Here is a 14,086-nt window from a genome sequence, read left to right as displayed (position 1 = left end):
AGCTGGGCAGGGCTGAGGGCGGTTGGAGAGAGGGAGGGAGGGAGGAGAGGAGGGAGGGAAAAAAGTTGGCAGGCCGACAGCAGAGCTGTGTCTGCATCCATCGCTGAGAGGAGGCCCTTGCAGTGTGGGGCGGGCCAGGAGCAAGGAGAGGCCTTCCTCTCTTTGTGCTCCCCCTCTCCTCCCGCCCCCCCCCCGGGCCCTATAAATAGGCCCAGCCTGGGCTGTGGCTCAGCTCTCAGAGGGAGTGGAGCACCAGGCAGCGGTCTCCAGCCGAGCCCCCTGCCAGCATGGCCAGCGAGTTCAAGAAGAAGCTCTTCTGGAGGGCGGTGGTGGCCGAGTTCCTGGCCATGACCCTCTTCATCTTCATCAGCATTGGTTCTGCCCTGGGCTTCAATTACCCGGTGAAGAACAACCAGACAGCAGGTGCGGCCCAGGATAACGTGAAGGTGTCACTGGCCTTCGGGCTGAGCATCGCCACCCTGGCCCAGAGCGTGGGCCACATTAGCGGCGCCCACCTCAACCCGGCCGTCACACTGGGGCTGTTGCTCAGCTGCCAGATCAGCATCCTCAGGGCTGTCATGTACATCCTTGCCCAGTGCGTGGGGGCCATCGTGGCCACCGCCATCCTCTCGGGCATCACCTCCGCCCTGCCAGACAACTCGCTCGGCCGAAACGAGGTAAGTGGGGTGGCCCCAGGCGCTGGGGCTCTGGAGCGGAGCAGAGACGGCGGGAGGTCTCATCCTCCACCCATTGAGCATATGGGAACACTGAGGAGCAGAGAGGACGCGAGGTGGCTGGAGGTCATGCGGACTTGGGGCTGGAACTCAGCTACACCTGCGGCCCGGAGCCCAGTTTCTGCCAGGCACTGTGGGAAGCTGAGACCCAGGGCAGAATAGTCTGGCCAACGTCCCCTGCGGGCGTCTGTTGCAGGGATGAAGCTCTGGAGGCAGCTTAGGTTGGGGCCAGCAGTTCCTCACCCCACGGCTGTAGTTTCCTGCCCTCCCCGCCAGCCCGGCCGGGGCAGCCAGCTCCCTCTTCCTAGTCTGGACCCTGGGGAGACGCTGCCCGCTGTGCCCAGATGCCCCGCACGGCTGCGCCAGGGGGGCGAGTGTGCGAGCAGGACCCGGGTGGGCGGCCCCACGGGCCTCCAGCCCGCCCCGCATTCACACAGGTGTCCCAACAAACCGCCTTCAAGGAGAAAGCCCCTCCCGCTCCTCGGCCCCCAGGAATTAGACCAAGCTAGGGGTGGGGGGCTGGGGGAGGGGTGAAAACATTCTGGGCTGTTGGCAGGTGGTTTTCCTGGATGGCAGCATAGGGGGGCGGCCGGGGGGCGCATCCTGCCTCCTGTCTGCGCTCCTCTCTCTGTCGCTGGGCACTGTGAGGTGTGGCACGTGTGTTTCCGTGTGTGAGCGGTGTGTGCAGGTGGCTGCGTAAGCTGTGCGTGCCCGTGTGCGCCCGGGGCTGGGAGTGTGTCTGCGGGTGTTAGTGCTGCGGCGGGAGTGGCTGGGGGGGAGCGTGTACCTGTGCGTCCCCACTGCTCCTGGCTCCGGTGGGCTCCGGGCGGGGGCACGGATGGGAAGCCGATGCTGGTGGGTGGGCGGCGGACCGCTGTAAAGAGCTCCTCCCGGGTGGCCGGTGGCGGCACTTGCTTGCTGTCGCCGACCTGGGCTTTTGCAGAGCCCCAGCCAAGTGCAGACTCAGACCCGGCTTGGGCCGCCGCAGGGGGACATTTGGCCAGAGAGAGGCTGAGGAAGGCTTGGAGGGTGCCTTCCCAGGGAAGGCGGGAGGCGACGGAGCACAGAGGAGGAATCAGATCTCCAGAGAGGCGGCTGGCCCGGCCGGGGCGCGGCAGATGGGCGTAGGGACAGCGAGCGGGCCGGCCAAGGGCTCCTCAGAGACGGCGGCCCGTGATTATGGCAATTGTTCTCTGGCTTCCCAGCCAAAGTTCAGAGCCTGGCGCTGCAGCTGCGGGGAGGCTTGGGAAGGTCACGGGCAGAGGGCAACTGGCCCAGCCTTGCCACGGGGGGGATTAGCACTTCTGGTGTCACAGTGACACTTACCCAGCCCCCTTGCAGAGCCAACCGCTGCTCAGCCCAAGATTGAAGATTAGCCTGCAGGCTGGAGTTTAGACTTTAGTCAGGAAAGACGTGGCCGAGGTGGGTGGAAGCGACGGGAGCTCTGGCAGGCCAGGTTCCTCCAAGCTTCAGTCTCTGCAGAGGGCCAGAGCCCAGTGACCCGAGGGAGTGGCCCCTGGGTAGGGTCAGGCTCACAGCGGCGCTCGCTGGGCATGATGGCACGGGAGAAGAGGTCCTCGAAGGGGTGGGGTTGAATCTCCGCGGGCCTTCGGCGCCGTCTTGACCCCTCCTTCTCAAGGGACAGGCAGGATAGGCATCTGTTGGCCGACTTTGTGTTCTGACTCGGCATCGCAGGTAGAGGCAGGGAGGGTGGCCACTGACTCTGGCATCTTGATCTGGCCACACGCTGCTCCAATGTCCCTTCCCTTCCCTGGCCTCCATTTCTCAGAGTTACCCTGATGCCGGGGCTGGGCACGTTGCAGGTGGGAGAGAAAAATGGACAGGCTCAAGCCGGGGCCAGCCCAGGTCTGGGAGACGGGCACTCTAGGTTCAAGTCCTGTCTGCTGTTAACCTGTTGAGTTTCCTTGGAGCTGAGGACCCTGAGACTCCAAGAGGGAACCTAGGTCTCTAGGTATTTCTTGGCCCCGCCGATACTACCAGCAAGCTCACTTCGGGGACTTGAGTTTAATTATCACCCTTCCCAGGAGGGTCTGGCTAAGAGGAGCCCAAGAAGGGCCATGCTGAACGAAGGGAACGGAGTGTTGTGGTGGGGTGCGGGCACTGTCCTGTCTACACCATGGAAGTTGCGGGTTCAGAAGCGCAAGCCCTGGGCCTAGAAACAGAAAGCATCTCTCCCAAGGGCTCCTGTCAGACACTGGACCTGGGATCTGAAGGGATCTGAAGGGATCTGGCAGGTGGCCCCAATGCCTCAAGAAGGGCAGAGACCAGTCTATGCAGCAAGGGACACACTCTTTCCTCTTGGGCCCGGGACCCCACCCTGGTCCAAACCTAGGAGGAGCCCTTTGTTGACATGGAGATTCCTAAGGAAAATAGGGAAAGAAGAGACAGGAAGTGGTTGGGGTGAGTCAGGGGGTGTCCCCGGGGGCATGGTGGGGACAACTTTCTTCTCACTGAGTCAGGGCTTGGCATACACCCTGGAGAGACCATGGGCCTCTGTCCTGCCTGTAGGATCCTGGCTGGTTCTAAGAGCCAAACCCCAATTTCGGCCCAAAGTGAGAGTGTCAGAGGCAGGGGTTGGTGCTTCAGGCCAGCACCCTTGCCTGGGTGGCCCCAGTTTCCATCTGTGAAGTAGGAACATAGCAGGGCGTGGCTGGGCCCTGGGAAATGAAAGATGCTCACGAACCTGGGAGTCCTGACCGTTAGCCAGCTCTTTTTATCCTTCCCGTCTCTGGCTCGCTCACCGATGCTCCCTGCAAACCAGACTGGGACCGCTGGGGGCCCAACTGGCTGAGTCAGCCAGCTCCCCACCCCTGGGCGACCAAGGCCCCTGGCGGGCAAGATAAGCCCCTCGCACAGCTGCCTGCGATATGGGGCAGGGGGCAGGTGTGATAAGAGGTGTCAGGGCGGCAAGGGAACTTCTGCCTTTGAGCCGTGGGGAGGGCCAGGAAGGCTTCACGGAGGAAGTGCCATGGGAGGCTGAATGTGGAGATTGGGAAAGGGGCTTCCGGGCAGAGAAAGGGCATGAGCGCAGGCAAGGTGGCTGTCGGAGCCCAGGGTGAGGGAGTCACAGGGTGGCGCTGGTGGGCGTGGGGGTCATGGTGGGGGGCTGGGGCTCTGGAGAGTGGATGGTCAGGATTCAGGCCAGTGTCTGCCTGTGTCCGAGAGGAGACTGGATGCCCGGTTGTCCCCGAGTCTGGGATTTCAGCCCCCGGGGCGGGGGATGGGGGCTTCAGGCAGAGGGCAAACCTTCCCTCTTCGGGGTCTTCTCTCAGCCCTGCTGATTCTGGGTCTGACTGCCTGGGGACTGCTTCTATGTGCTACACCCAGGGCCTCACCTCAGCCCTAAACTCTCCCCTTCCCCAGTTTCCTGGGCTCGGTTTCCCCAACCACCGAGTGAGAGGGTTGTCCCTTCCCTGTTGGCCCCCCTCCCCCGCACTGGCCACGAGTCCTTCCAGAGTTGAGGGCCCCTCCGCCTCCACCAGAGCTGGGGGTGGCTTGGGGAAAGGGAAGCCAGTTTTTAGACGGACGTGCCCAGAGAGGGGGCTGGGGGCTGGGTGGGTGGTGCCCTAGCTGCAACGTATAATTACAGTTTCCAGCCAGAACCAGATGAGGGGGAGGGCGTAGAGAGGCAGGAGCTTTGTGGTGGAGACTTCCCTCTCCACAGAAAATTCTGAGGCAGTTTCCTTTGTGAGGGCCCTTGGAGCAGCCCTGCCGGCCCCACGCTGCCCACCCCAAAGCCTGGCCTTACCCAGGACTCACTCTGGGAACACCTTGTCTGAAAGGGCAAAGCCATGAGAGGGGACGTGGCCTGCTGGAGCTCCCCAGTCTGCAGGGTCTCACCTTCCCCCTGGTGCCCCCAGGACACACCCTCCCTCTCATGCCTTGAGCCCTTAGTTCATTGCAGACCAATTCCATGGAGTGCCCCCCAACCTGAGCTCAGCCCTAGAGTGCTCCCCACTTTCTCTAGGGTCCCACCCAATGGGGGTTCCTTCAGCACCAGCCACCAGGGCTTTCCCCAGGCTGGTCAAACATGCCCCACACCCACCCCTTAGGGACTGGCTTGGGAAAGCTTTCTCCAAGAGCCCCCTGTTCTTGCTGGCAGAGCCTCCCTGGGTGGGGCATGGTCCCTGCCCTCTGGAAGTGCCAGTAGGTCTGGTGCCTCCTGAATAGCTGGGGCTGAGTCAACACACCTGCAGGTGTGGACAGGAGAATGTTGTCATGGTCAATGTCCCCTCAGCCAGGGCTCCTCCCCGGGGGCTGGGGGACTCCTTGCCCCACAGTGGTGCTTAGGGGGTTAAGTGAGGGGCCGTCTTCACGTTACCAAGGAGCTGCAGTCCAGTTGAGTTAAGAACCCCAACTCAAAAGATGGTAGAAAAGACTGGAAAATGCCCCATTCCCAGTAGCAGCTCCTCTCAGTGCCTGAAATCCCACCACTAGGACAAGAGAGAGGCAGATGTAATTGGGAAGGGGCTGCCCCCGAGTCCGTAAGCTCCCTGTGGTTAGGGCGTGCAGGTAGGATCGGCTTGCTTCCGGCTGCTCTGGGAGGGAGGTCCTGTAACAGGCTTTATGCCATATTGAGACCCCAGTTCAGATGGCTCTTTGGGAATCCTGCACTGACAATCCTGGCCCAGAGGGTGACTGTGGGCCCTGGGGGCAGGGGTCCCATGTCAGGGGGGGAGGAATCCTGGGGCTAACATCCGGGCCAACGTCTCCATTTTACTGATCAGGAAACTGAGGCCGCAGAGGCATTGAGATTGTTCGGTTGCGTAGCAGATCAGGGCAGGGCAGGACCGTGCCCCCAGCCTGCCTCTGGCCCTTGGTTCTTTCAGCTGTTCTAAAGCGCACATGCTCACACTTCACTCACACACACACACACACACGGCACAAGGGGGCACACGCAGGTGGGCGTAGAGCACATTCGCAAGCCTGGGTGGTTCCACTCAGGCCCTGGGATCCCGGGGGGAGGGGTAAGTGCTCCTCAACAGAGCCTCTTCCTTTCCCTGGCAGGAGGGTGGGGACGCCCTGGAGTAAGGAAAAGAAGGAGGGAGGGAAGGAGGAAGCCATTGCTTTGTGTATTGTTTCTTGTCAGGAAGATGAAGTGGCTTCTGGGAGCAAATAAGGACCCTCTGAGATCCGCTGCTCGCTCTCTGTCCCTCAAGGGGGGCCTCCTTCCCTTCTCCGCCCCTCTTCCCAGCCAGGGGTGGCACCTGTGATGTCAAAGGACAGGGCGACACATTCAGAAATGCCACCAGACGCACAGCACAGTCACGCAGGGTCACGTGCCACAGAGAAACCCCCAGACACACAGAGCTCCCCGTGCTAGGAGGCGGCTCGTGTGTGATTGGGATTCTCAGACAGCTGGGACGCCCGGGCCAATACACGACTAAGTTGGTCCGCATGTCCACATGGGGGCTTTTGAAAGAGAGTGGATATTCTCAAATTTGGAGTGCAGGGCTTTATGTATTTTCCTTAAATCAAGCTTGTTAATTATGTGGCTCAAATCCTTCCCGTTGGTGCTATTTACAGTGTCTGACTGCTTTAGTCTATCCATTTCTAAGAGAGGGCTGGTCAACTCTTTCGCTCTGGTGGCTGATTGATCAGATTCACCTCACAGTTCTGTCAGTTGTCATTTTTTTTAGGCTATCTTGTCTGGTGCATACAGATTTAGAATTTATGTAGCTCTTTGATAGACTTGTCATTCAATTATGATGTAATAAGCCCTCTTAATGTCTAATGAAAAAGAAAAGGAGAGAGTCACACCCAGACACATATGGTCACCCCCAGATCCTGCAGACACCAACCTACAAAGATACACAGAGGTCCACAAAGCGTTGGTTACCCAGAGGGCCATGGACACAGGAATACCCTTCAAGGGGTGACACGAGGGACCCACTGAGGCCCCCCTCGCTGTGAGTGCTGAGTCCTGGAGGCATTGGGCGAGCAGGGCAGGCCTTGATGTCTCCCCTCCCCTGTTCTTTGAGCCTGGATGCTCAGATTGCAGCCAGGCTGGTTCTGGAGCCTGCTGTTCCCCAAGGGTGGGACACCAGGGTGCCCAGGTTGAGTTGGGGCCCTGGGCCTAGGAAGCGACCTTGGTCATTCTGTCCATGGGCAGCAGGGATGGGTTGAGGACCACTGTCTAGAGAGGTCAGTCCTGTACACCTTCCCTCCCCTGCTGTCCCGGTGCCTGGGTCACGCTGGCTGCTATAGACCCATCTTCCAGCCGTTCTTCAGTCCAAGCTGGGAACAGCCGGGTCCCTTGACTGGTCCTGTAGATAGTCAGTATCCTTGGCTGGGACAAGATGGCTTAGCTATCTCTTCCCCGGGACTCAGCCTCCTCATTCATTACCTCGCAGAGGCTTGCACGGCCTGCCCTGTAAGACCCACAAAAACTAATGGTCTCCCAGCCAGAAAGCCAGTAAACCAGCCCTGAGTCCAGAGAGCATCCCTGGAGCCAGGCTGCCTCCAGAGAGGGTGGAAGTTCTAGAAAATTAGCGTTATCTGCAACTTCTGTCACTACTGCAAGTGTCCTCTCTGGGGTCCGGGCAGCGAGATGGGAAGGTCTCCCCACTCTGTCCTCACCAAGCCCCCAGGCCAGGGGTCTGAGGTGCCCACAGAGGAGGCAGGAGGCTTACTTCCCTGCAAGAGTTGCAGGCGGTTCAGTGAGAGCATGACGACACAGCCGCAGAAGTTAATTCCAGCCAGGCAACGGGGGAAGCTTCTTGGAGTCGGTGGGGTCTGAACTGGGCCTTGAGAATGGCCTTACATGGGTTTGATGTGAGAATGGAGACTCTGCTTCTTTCTGATGCTTCAGATTCAATGTCGGGCTTATTCTGTTGTTCATACTTATATTCATAAAACTGATTGTTGGGGTTTTTTTTGGAAGGGGGCTTTGTCAGTGACATATAAGCCCTAAGCTGGGCAAAACTCCCTGGGGATGTGCAAACATTTTTTTTTTTTCCAATACCAAGTGACCACAACTGAGATTAGCTCTATTTAAGCAATTGTTTCAAATTTAATGGGTTGTGAACAGTAACATATTTTGAATTTTTACCTGCTTTCTTCTGGACATTGACTTTCAGCAGACCTTTATCCCTTTCAGTTCTGAATTATCAAGTTTTGTCAGATGTAAGTCACACAAGTGTGTTGGTGGTCAAAGAAGAAGCGGTCAGTAGACATTGAAGCAATCGGGGGAGGCTTCCTAGTGGTGGTGGTGATGGCTATTGGGAGAGGAAGTTCGTCAACCCATGTGGTTCTGAGCTAAAGGCTCTGGGTGGTCAGGAAGGGGGTATAACACAGAGTTCCCAGGGCAGGTGGTCACCCCCTCTGCTTCCCGTGGACTCAAAGGGCTGGGCATGGCACAGGGCCCCTGGCTCTGCTCACTTTGCATGAAACCCTGTGCTTTTGGGCAGAGCAGGGGCTGGGGTACTCAGACCTGGTTAAGAACTGGGGGAGGAGATGAGCTTGCCCAGGCCACAACTGTGAGAGGATGCGGACGTGGGAGGCTAGGAGGCAGGAACCACTTAGATCGATGGCTCCATTAATTGGCATGCCAGGCCTGGTTTCAGGACTCCCGCCAGCTAGCAATTAGGCTGAGCCTGGAGAGCAGAGAGCAGGAAGAGGAGGCTTGAGCTTCCTGAAGCCTGTCAAGAGGGCAGGTGTGAGTGTGGACGGACATCTGTACAGTTGGCCCAGTCTCATAGGCCTCTCCTCCATGGAGCTCGTCCTGGCTCCAGGCAGGCCTCACTTGGGTCTCCACAATCCTATGCAGGGTCCCTCCCCTTCCACCTGTCCCCCAGTCCTGGGGATAAGGTGAGAAAGAACCAGAACAAAGCCACAACTGTCCAGGTCCCTCCTGCCTCTGCAGCCCTTCCCAAATGCCCTAAGACCTCCCTACCCCATTGCCTTGGAAACTCCAGCCACTCTGGAAAGTGGATAGGAAAAGCTATTTTACAGATGGGGAAACTGAGGATCAGACTAGGGAAAGGCCATGGCCATGGCACCCAGCAAGAAGGAGAGTCAGGACCTGAACGCAGGCCTTCTGCCTCCACTACCCAACCTTGGGATGGGAAGAAAACCGGGCATTGCCCAGAGGGCTGGCTGGGCTGAGGGGTTACAGCGCTGGGGTCTGCCAGGAAAAGCCTAGAGCTGGGGCTGCAGCCCAGAGGAGGGGATGTGAGTCACTTTCCCTGTGACCCAGGACTGCTGACAAAGGCGGGAAGAGAATTGTTCTTGTAAGATGGCCTCAGGGTGGGGCTGAGAAAACTCTGGGGGGGGGGTGGAAGAGGGCCCCCCACCTAGGGTTTTATAAAATGCCCTCCGGCTTTGGAGGACCAACCCCTCTCCCTTCGTTCCCAGGATGAGACTTCAAGTTCAGGCTTATTTGGACACACCAACTCTGCCTGGGGAAGGCAGACCATGTGGCCACATCCGGGCATCTCTGCCAGTGGGCCTTTGCCCATATGGCCCAGCTCCCCTGTGTGGGTGCACCTGGCCCCTGGGACCCCCACAAAGGGGAGGTTTGGGGACTCCCTGGGGAGGGGTCTCCCTGGTGCAGCTGCAGGGGGAGGGCTCTGGTGACCTCATGGCAGCTCCCATCCCCTTCTTTTTCCATGAGTCATGTTTCTAAAAGTGGTCCAAGAGCAAGTGACAGCCAGACGGTAGTGGTGGGGCCTATGTGGCCAGGGAGAAGGAGGGGAGCTTGTCCAGGAGCGAGACGGAGAGGGAGGGGAAGACAGGGAGGGTAGAGAAGAAATGGGAGAGACAGACAGAGGTGGGGTAGGAGACAGAGGGCGGGGCAACAAGGGAGACGGGCACAAGGAGAGAGACTAAGGGAGCTGGGCCAGCTAACTGAGGAAGACCCTCCCCAGCTCTGGGAGCTTTAGATGCAGCACGGGATGGGGTGGAATGTTCTGGACTTGTGGGGTGTGAAGCAATAGTGTCCAGGTGGGCCCTCCCACATGTGGGACTTGACCCTCGCCTCGGGTACTCTGGTACCCCAGGATGCTCTGGCTGGCTGGAGCGGGATGCAGGCTTCCCTGGCCTTTAGGTAGAGTGCTGCAGGGTGGAGGCAGGTACCAGGGGCTGAGCTGGCACCTCCTCAGAGGTGTGGAAGGGACAAAGCCTTGTGTCCACTCCCAGCGGTGTGTGCTTGGGTGGGGCCTGGCCCCCGCTGGGCCCAGCTGGGGGCTAATGTGATGGGCTCTGAGGGCACTGAGTTGCCAGGGCCTGGGGGGCCTGGGACACCATCCCCACCTCGCCTGCTCACCGAACCTTGCTGTCCCTTTTCCCTACAGCTGGCCCCTGGTGTGAACTCTGGTCAGGGCTTGGGCATCGAAATCATAGGCACCCTGCAGCTGGTGCTGTGTGTGCTGGCCACCACCGACAGGAGGCGCCGGGACCTCGGGGGCTCGGGCCCTCTGGCCATCGGCCTCTCTGTGGCCCTGGGACACCTGCTGGCGGTGAGTGTGGGGCCCTCCCAGGTGGGAGTGGGGGCGGGTGGGGTACCCTGTCATGGGCAGGGGGCTGGGGCCAGAGCCCTGCTCTGAGAAGGCAGCACAGGGGCCTCCTGACCATCTTTCTGCGTCTGATTGTCACCTCCCTGCTTTCTCTGTGTCACTGTGTCTCCTCTCCCTCTGTCTGTCTCTCTGGCTCTCCCCCTTCTGCCTCCTGCCCTTCCCCTTGCAGATCGACTACACAGGCTGCAGTATTAACCCCGCCCGGTCCTTCGGCTCCTCCGTGATCACGCATAACTTCAAGGACCACTGGGTAAGGGGTCGCAGGGCTAGCCCCTGGAGGGGGCGGGGGTGTTCTGGTGCCGAGTGGTGGTTCCAACTCCACTCTGCAGCATCCTCTCTCATCACGGAGGCTCTGGGAGACAGACACGGGGGAGGAAATTGGGAAACCAAGGCCTGACATGGGGGTGGCGGGGTGCAGCCTCCCAGCAGCGTGGTGGAGAGCCAGGCCCGATCATGGCTCAGCCCCTTTCCCATTCAGTGTGACATGGGCAGGCTGCTGACCCTTCCGGTGCCTGCCTCCCCTGAGCGGTGAAGTGGGAGTATTGTGGCACTTACTTACCTCCCAGGGTGGCCTCTAGGACAGATGGCCTCACCACCTGGAGACTGAGCACTCAATCTCAGAGTCAGCACTCGACGGATGTAGGTGCTCTTCCCGTCAACGTGTCTGTTTCGGGCCACCGTTTATCAAGCTAGACATTCCTGTGGCCCTTCAGAAGCTGGGGAGGGTGGGCAGGGCTGGGCTAGTCACGCCAGGCACCCCGAGCGGGGGCACACGGAGGCAGGGAGAGGCTCACTACCAGCATCCTGGCTTGGGCCAGCTCCAGGGGCTCTGCAGTCAGGACACTGGGGTTCAACCCTGCCTGCCTCTGAATCCAGGCGCAGGTGGGGAGAGAGCCCATGCCATGGGGGGGTGGGGGGCCGTCTTCAGGGCAGGCGTCCCACCCTCTGAGCATGCCTGCTCTGTCCCTAGGTTTTCTGGGTGGGGCCGTTCATCGGGGGAGCCCTGGCTGTGCTCATCTACGACTTCATCCTGGCCCCGCGCAGCAGCGACCTCACTGACCGCGTGAAGGTGTGGACCAGCGGCCAGGTGGAGGAGTACGACCTGGACGGCGACGACATCAACTCGAGGGTGGAGATGAAGCCCAAATAGAGAGGCCCCGGCCCGGGCACCCCCGTGGGGGCGGGGCAGGGGCGGGTGGAGGGAGGGGAGGGTGAAATCATGTTGTAGACACTCTGACAAGCTGGCCACCGTCACTTCCCAAAGATCCTCCAGAACTGTGTGGTCAAGCCTGGTTCGGGGCTGTTTCTATCACTTTCTTTCTCTGTCTCTGTTTCCTGGCCCCAGGGCTTCCTGGGGACCACGACTGACCAATCGCTCACTCCCTTGAAGCCACGGAGGAAGTGAAAGAGAGGGACCCACCCTGCTAAGCTGTCCCTTCAGAGTGTGACGGAAGGTGTGCCAGGAAGTCCCTCATCCCAGAGCTGCTGCACAGCTCATCTGCCGCAGGGGTCTGGGGCGCCACTGTTACTGCTTTGTGCCTTTGGGCGTGGCCCTCCTTCTTCTGGAACATGCCCTCTGCCCCCAAGGGTGCTCTGAGGGGAAGAGATGGCAGGAGGTACGTGGTCAGAGGCAAGCGGTAGGCCGGCTTCGTTTCCGCAGTTTGGCTCGCCTCCAGCCCCCCTCCGCCCCCAGACTTGCTGCATGACCTTGTGATCGTCCATATCTGTAGGGCGGCAGGGACAGGGAGAGCTCCACAGGCCCGGGGCCTCTCTATTCTGTAAGTGTAGATACTTCGTGGGTTCTAGAAGATGTAGTATGGACCAGCACTTCCTCCACTTGCCCTGGTTCTTTCCCGAGGGGAGAGCTGTAGTATGCATCTGTGTGAACACATGGACATATGCATACATGGTTCAAAGCAGAGACCAACAGACAGCTCAGGCCCCGAGAAGTCCCTGTTCCCGGGGAGCAGGGCCGACCCCTATGCAGCAGGGACAGGGTCTGCTGTCGCAGGATGGTGCCAGATGGAGCGCGAAGGAGCAATACCCATGCTCCTTCACTGGGTTTTAGTTGGCCTTTCCCATCTCTCATTGCATCATCTTAATCGTCATGTGATTCTCCACTTCCTTCTGCCAGTGTAGACACAGGCCACACTTATGCAGATGTGTGTTTCTTAAAGGGCAGTTGGTTATCAGAAGCCCCATGCCGGAGGACAGATGACCATGGTGCGGATCAGCCCACGGAGGCACATGGCCCTTGCTGGACCCTGAGGGGGGTTTCTAAGCCCCCAGCTGATGCTGAGGGAGGAGGAGGAGCTGATTCCCTCCCCTATTGCTGAACTCCTGGTTGGAGGCACTTGGGGCAGCTGGGTGACCTGCACAGCCTCCCTGTGTGACCTCAGGCCACAGCCTTCCCTTCTCATTTACCTGGAGGGGACAGTCAGCCTTGGCCTGATGATGTAGCTACCAATGCAGCCCAAGGACACTTCAGAGGAGAGAGTCTGCTTTGGAGGCAGCTGTCTCCACAGTCTATTCAATCCCATCAGGGCCAGAGCAGGTCCCCCAGCATGCCTGTAGGCATGATGGTGACAAAACCCAAGTGACTCCCATCTGCAGATTATATGGAAGCAGCAGGACAACCAGGTAACCCTAAATGGTCACCGACTCATCATAACATCTACACACTCTCTTCTCCATTCCCTAGCAGGGACTTCTAGCTCATTTAACAGATAAGGAAACTGAGGTCCAAGGACCCACAGCTAGGTAATGACTTGGCCAGGCCTAGCAACCAAGGCCATGTCTCTGGCTACTCCCGGGACTATAAGACTGACCCCTCTTATTCTCAGCTGCTCGGTTTCTGCCTGGGCGGTGGTCAGAAGCCAGGAGGGGTGAGGGTCGTGCTGGAGGGGAGAGGGGGGCAGACCCACTTCCTGCCTGGTTCTGACTGCTACATGCCAGACCCTGAATCTGTTTGCTCTGCATAGATGTCTCTTTGGAATCGGAAGTTCATTATATGTTAAGAAAATAAAGGAAAATGACTTACAAGGTCATCTAGGCTTCCTGTAGTTTTTCCTCTTTGGCTACTGTGTTCCTAATGAAGGATCTTGGGGTCGAAGAGGAGACTGGTGCCCCCACTGCAGACCCAGTCTGAGGGGGAGCCATTGCCTGCCCTCCTGCCCTGACGATCCCTGGTCTCCGTGGGCGGACACAGCCTCACCCCAGAACTCCACCTGAGTAACACAGGGTCCTGCCCCCAATAGGGGCCACTTTTGGTGATGGAGTGTGAAAGACATAGGGGAAAGCAGGACTGAAGTGTGACAGCCCCATCAACCCCTCTGCCCTCCTCAGAGCATGGCTCAGGGAGCACCAGGGGCTGCTCGGGTGTCCGTCCCTCTGTCCCTCCACTCCCATTTCCGGCCCCACCCACATCTGTGTTAGGTAGTGGGACCCAAGGTTTTGCCAGGAGCTCACGCATCAGAACTGAGTGCAGTTGCGCTGGGCACGGGTGATGCTTAGCTGGCTGGGAAGGGTGACTGGCTAAGGGGGGAAGAGCAACTTAGCCCCTTGAGGCCTTGTGGGCCACTCCTCTCCTGGAGGTAGGTACCACACCTGGTGAGGATGTGTATTTTCCTGTGAAGGCGTCTGTGGCTTTAGTCAGATGCCTAGCATGTCTGCCCAGGGCCAAAGAGAAGAGAGGTCAGAGTGGGCTGGCCTCTGCCCCGAGGGTGACAGAGAGCCATGAAAAGACCACTCTGTCTGCACCCATCTGACAGATGCTTTTCCATCTGTCCTCATGTAGTCTGGAGGCTGGTGTGGGCT

The 14,086-nt window shown here is 59.3% G+C and overlaps 1 protein-coding gene across 1 annotated transcript; it reads left to right on the top strand.

The window, feature by feature from the left end:
- The first annotated feature begins 223 nt into the window (after positions 1–223).
- Positions 224–13,317, top strand: AQP1 (aquaporin 1 (Colton blood group)). The gene is made up of 4 exons (XM_006748042.3): positions 224–677; positions 10,049–10,213; positions 10,440–10,520; positions 11,241–13,317. The coding sequence occupies exons 1-4, from the start codon at positions 288–290 to the stop codon at positions 11,418–11,420; spliced, it is 816 nt and encodes a 271-aa protein (XP_006748105.1). The 5' UTR covers positions 224–287; the 3' UTR covers positions 11,421–13,317.
- The last annotated feature ends 769 nt before the right edge of the window (positions 13,318–14,086 follow it).

Source organism: Leptonychotes weddellii, chromosome 12 (assembly GCF_054177405.1).
Source record: "Leptonychotes weddellii isolate Sample4059 chromosome 12, ASM5417740v2, whole genome shotgun sequence".
Lineage (NCBI taxonomy): Eukaryota > Metazoa > Chordata > Mammalia > Carnivora > Phocidae > Leptonychotes > Leptonychotes weddellii.
Note: the sequence above shows the minus strand (reverse complement) of the source record. Positions and strands in the feature narration are given on the sequence as shown.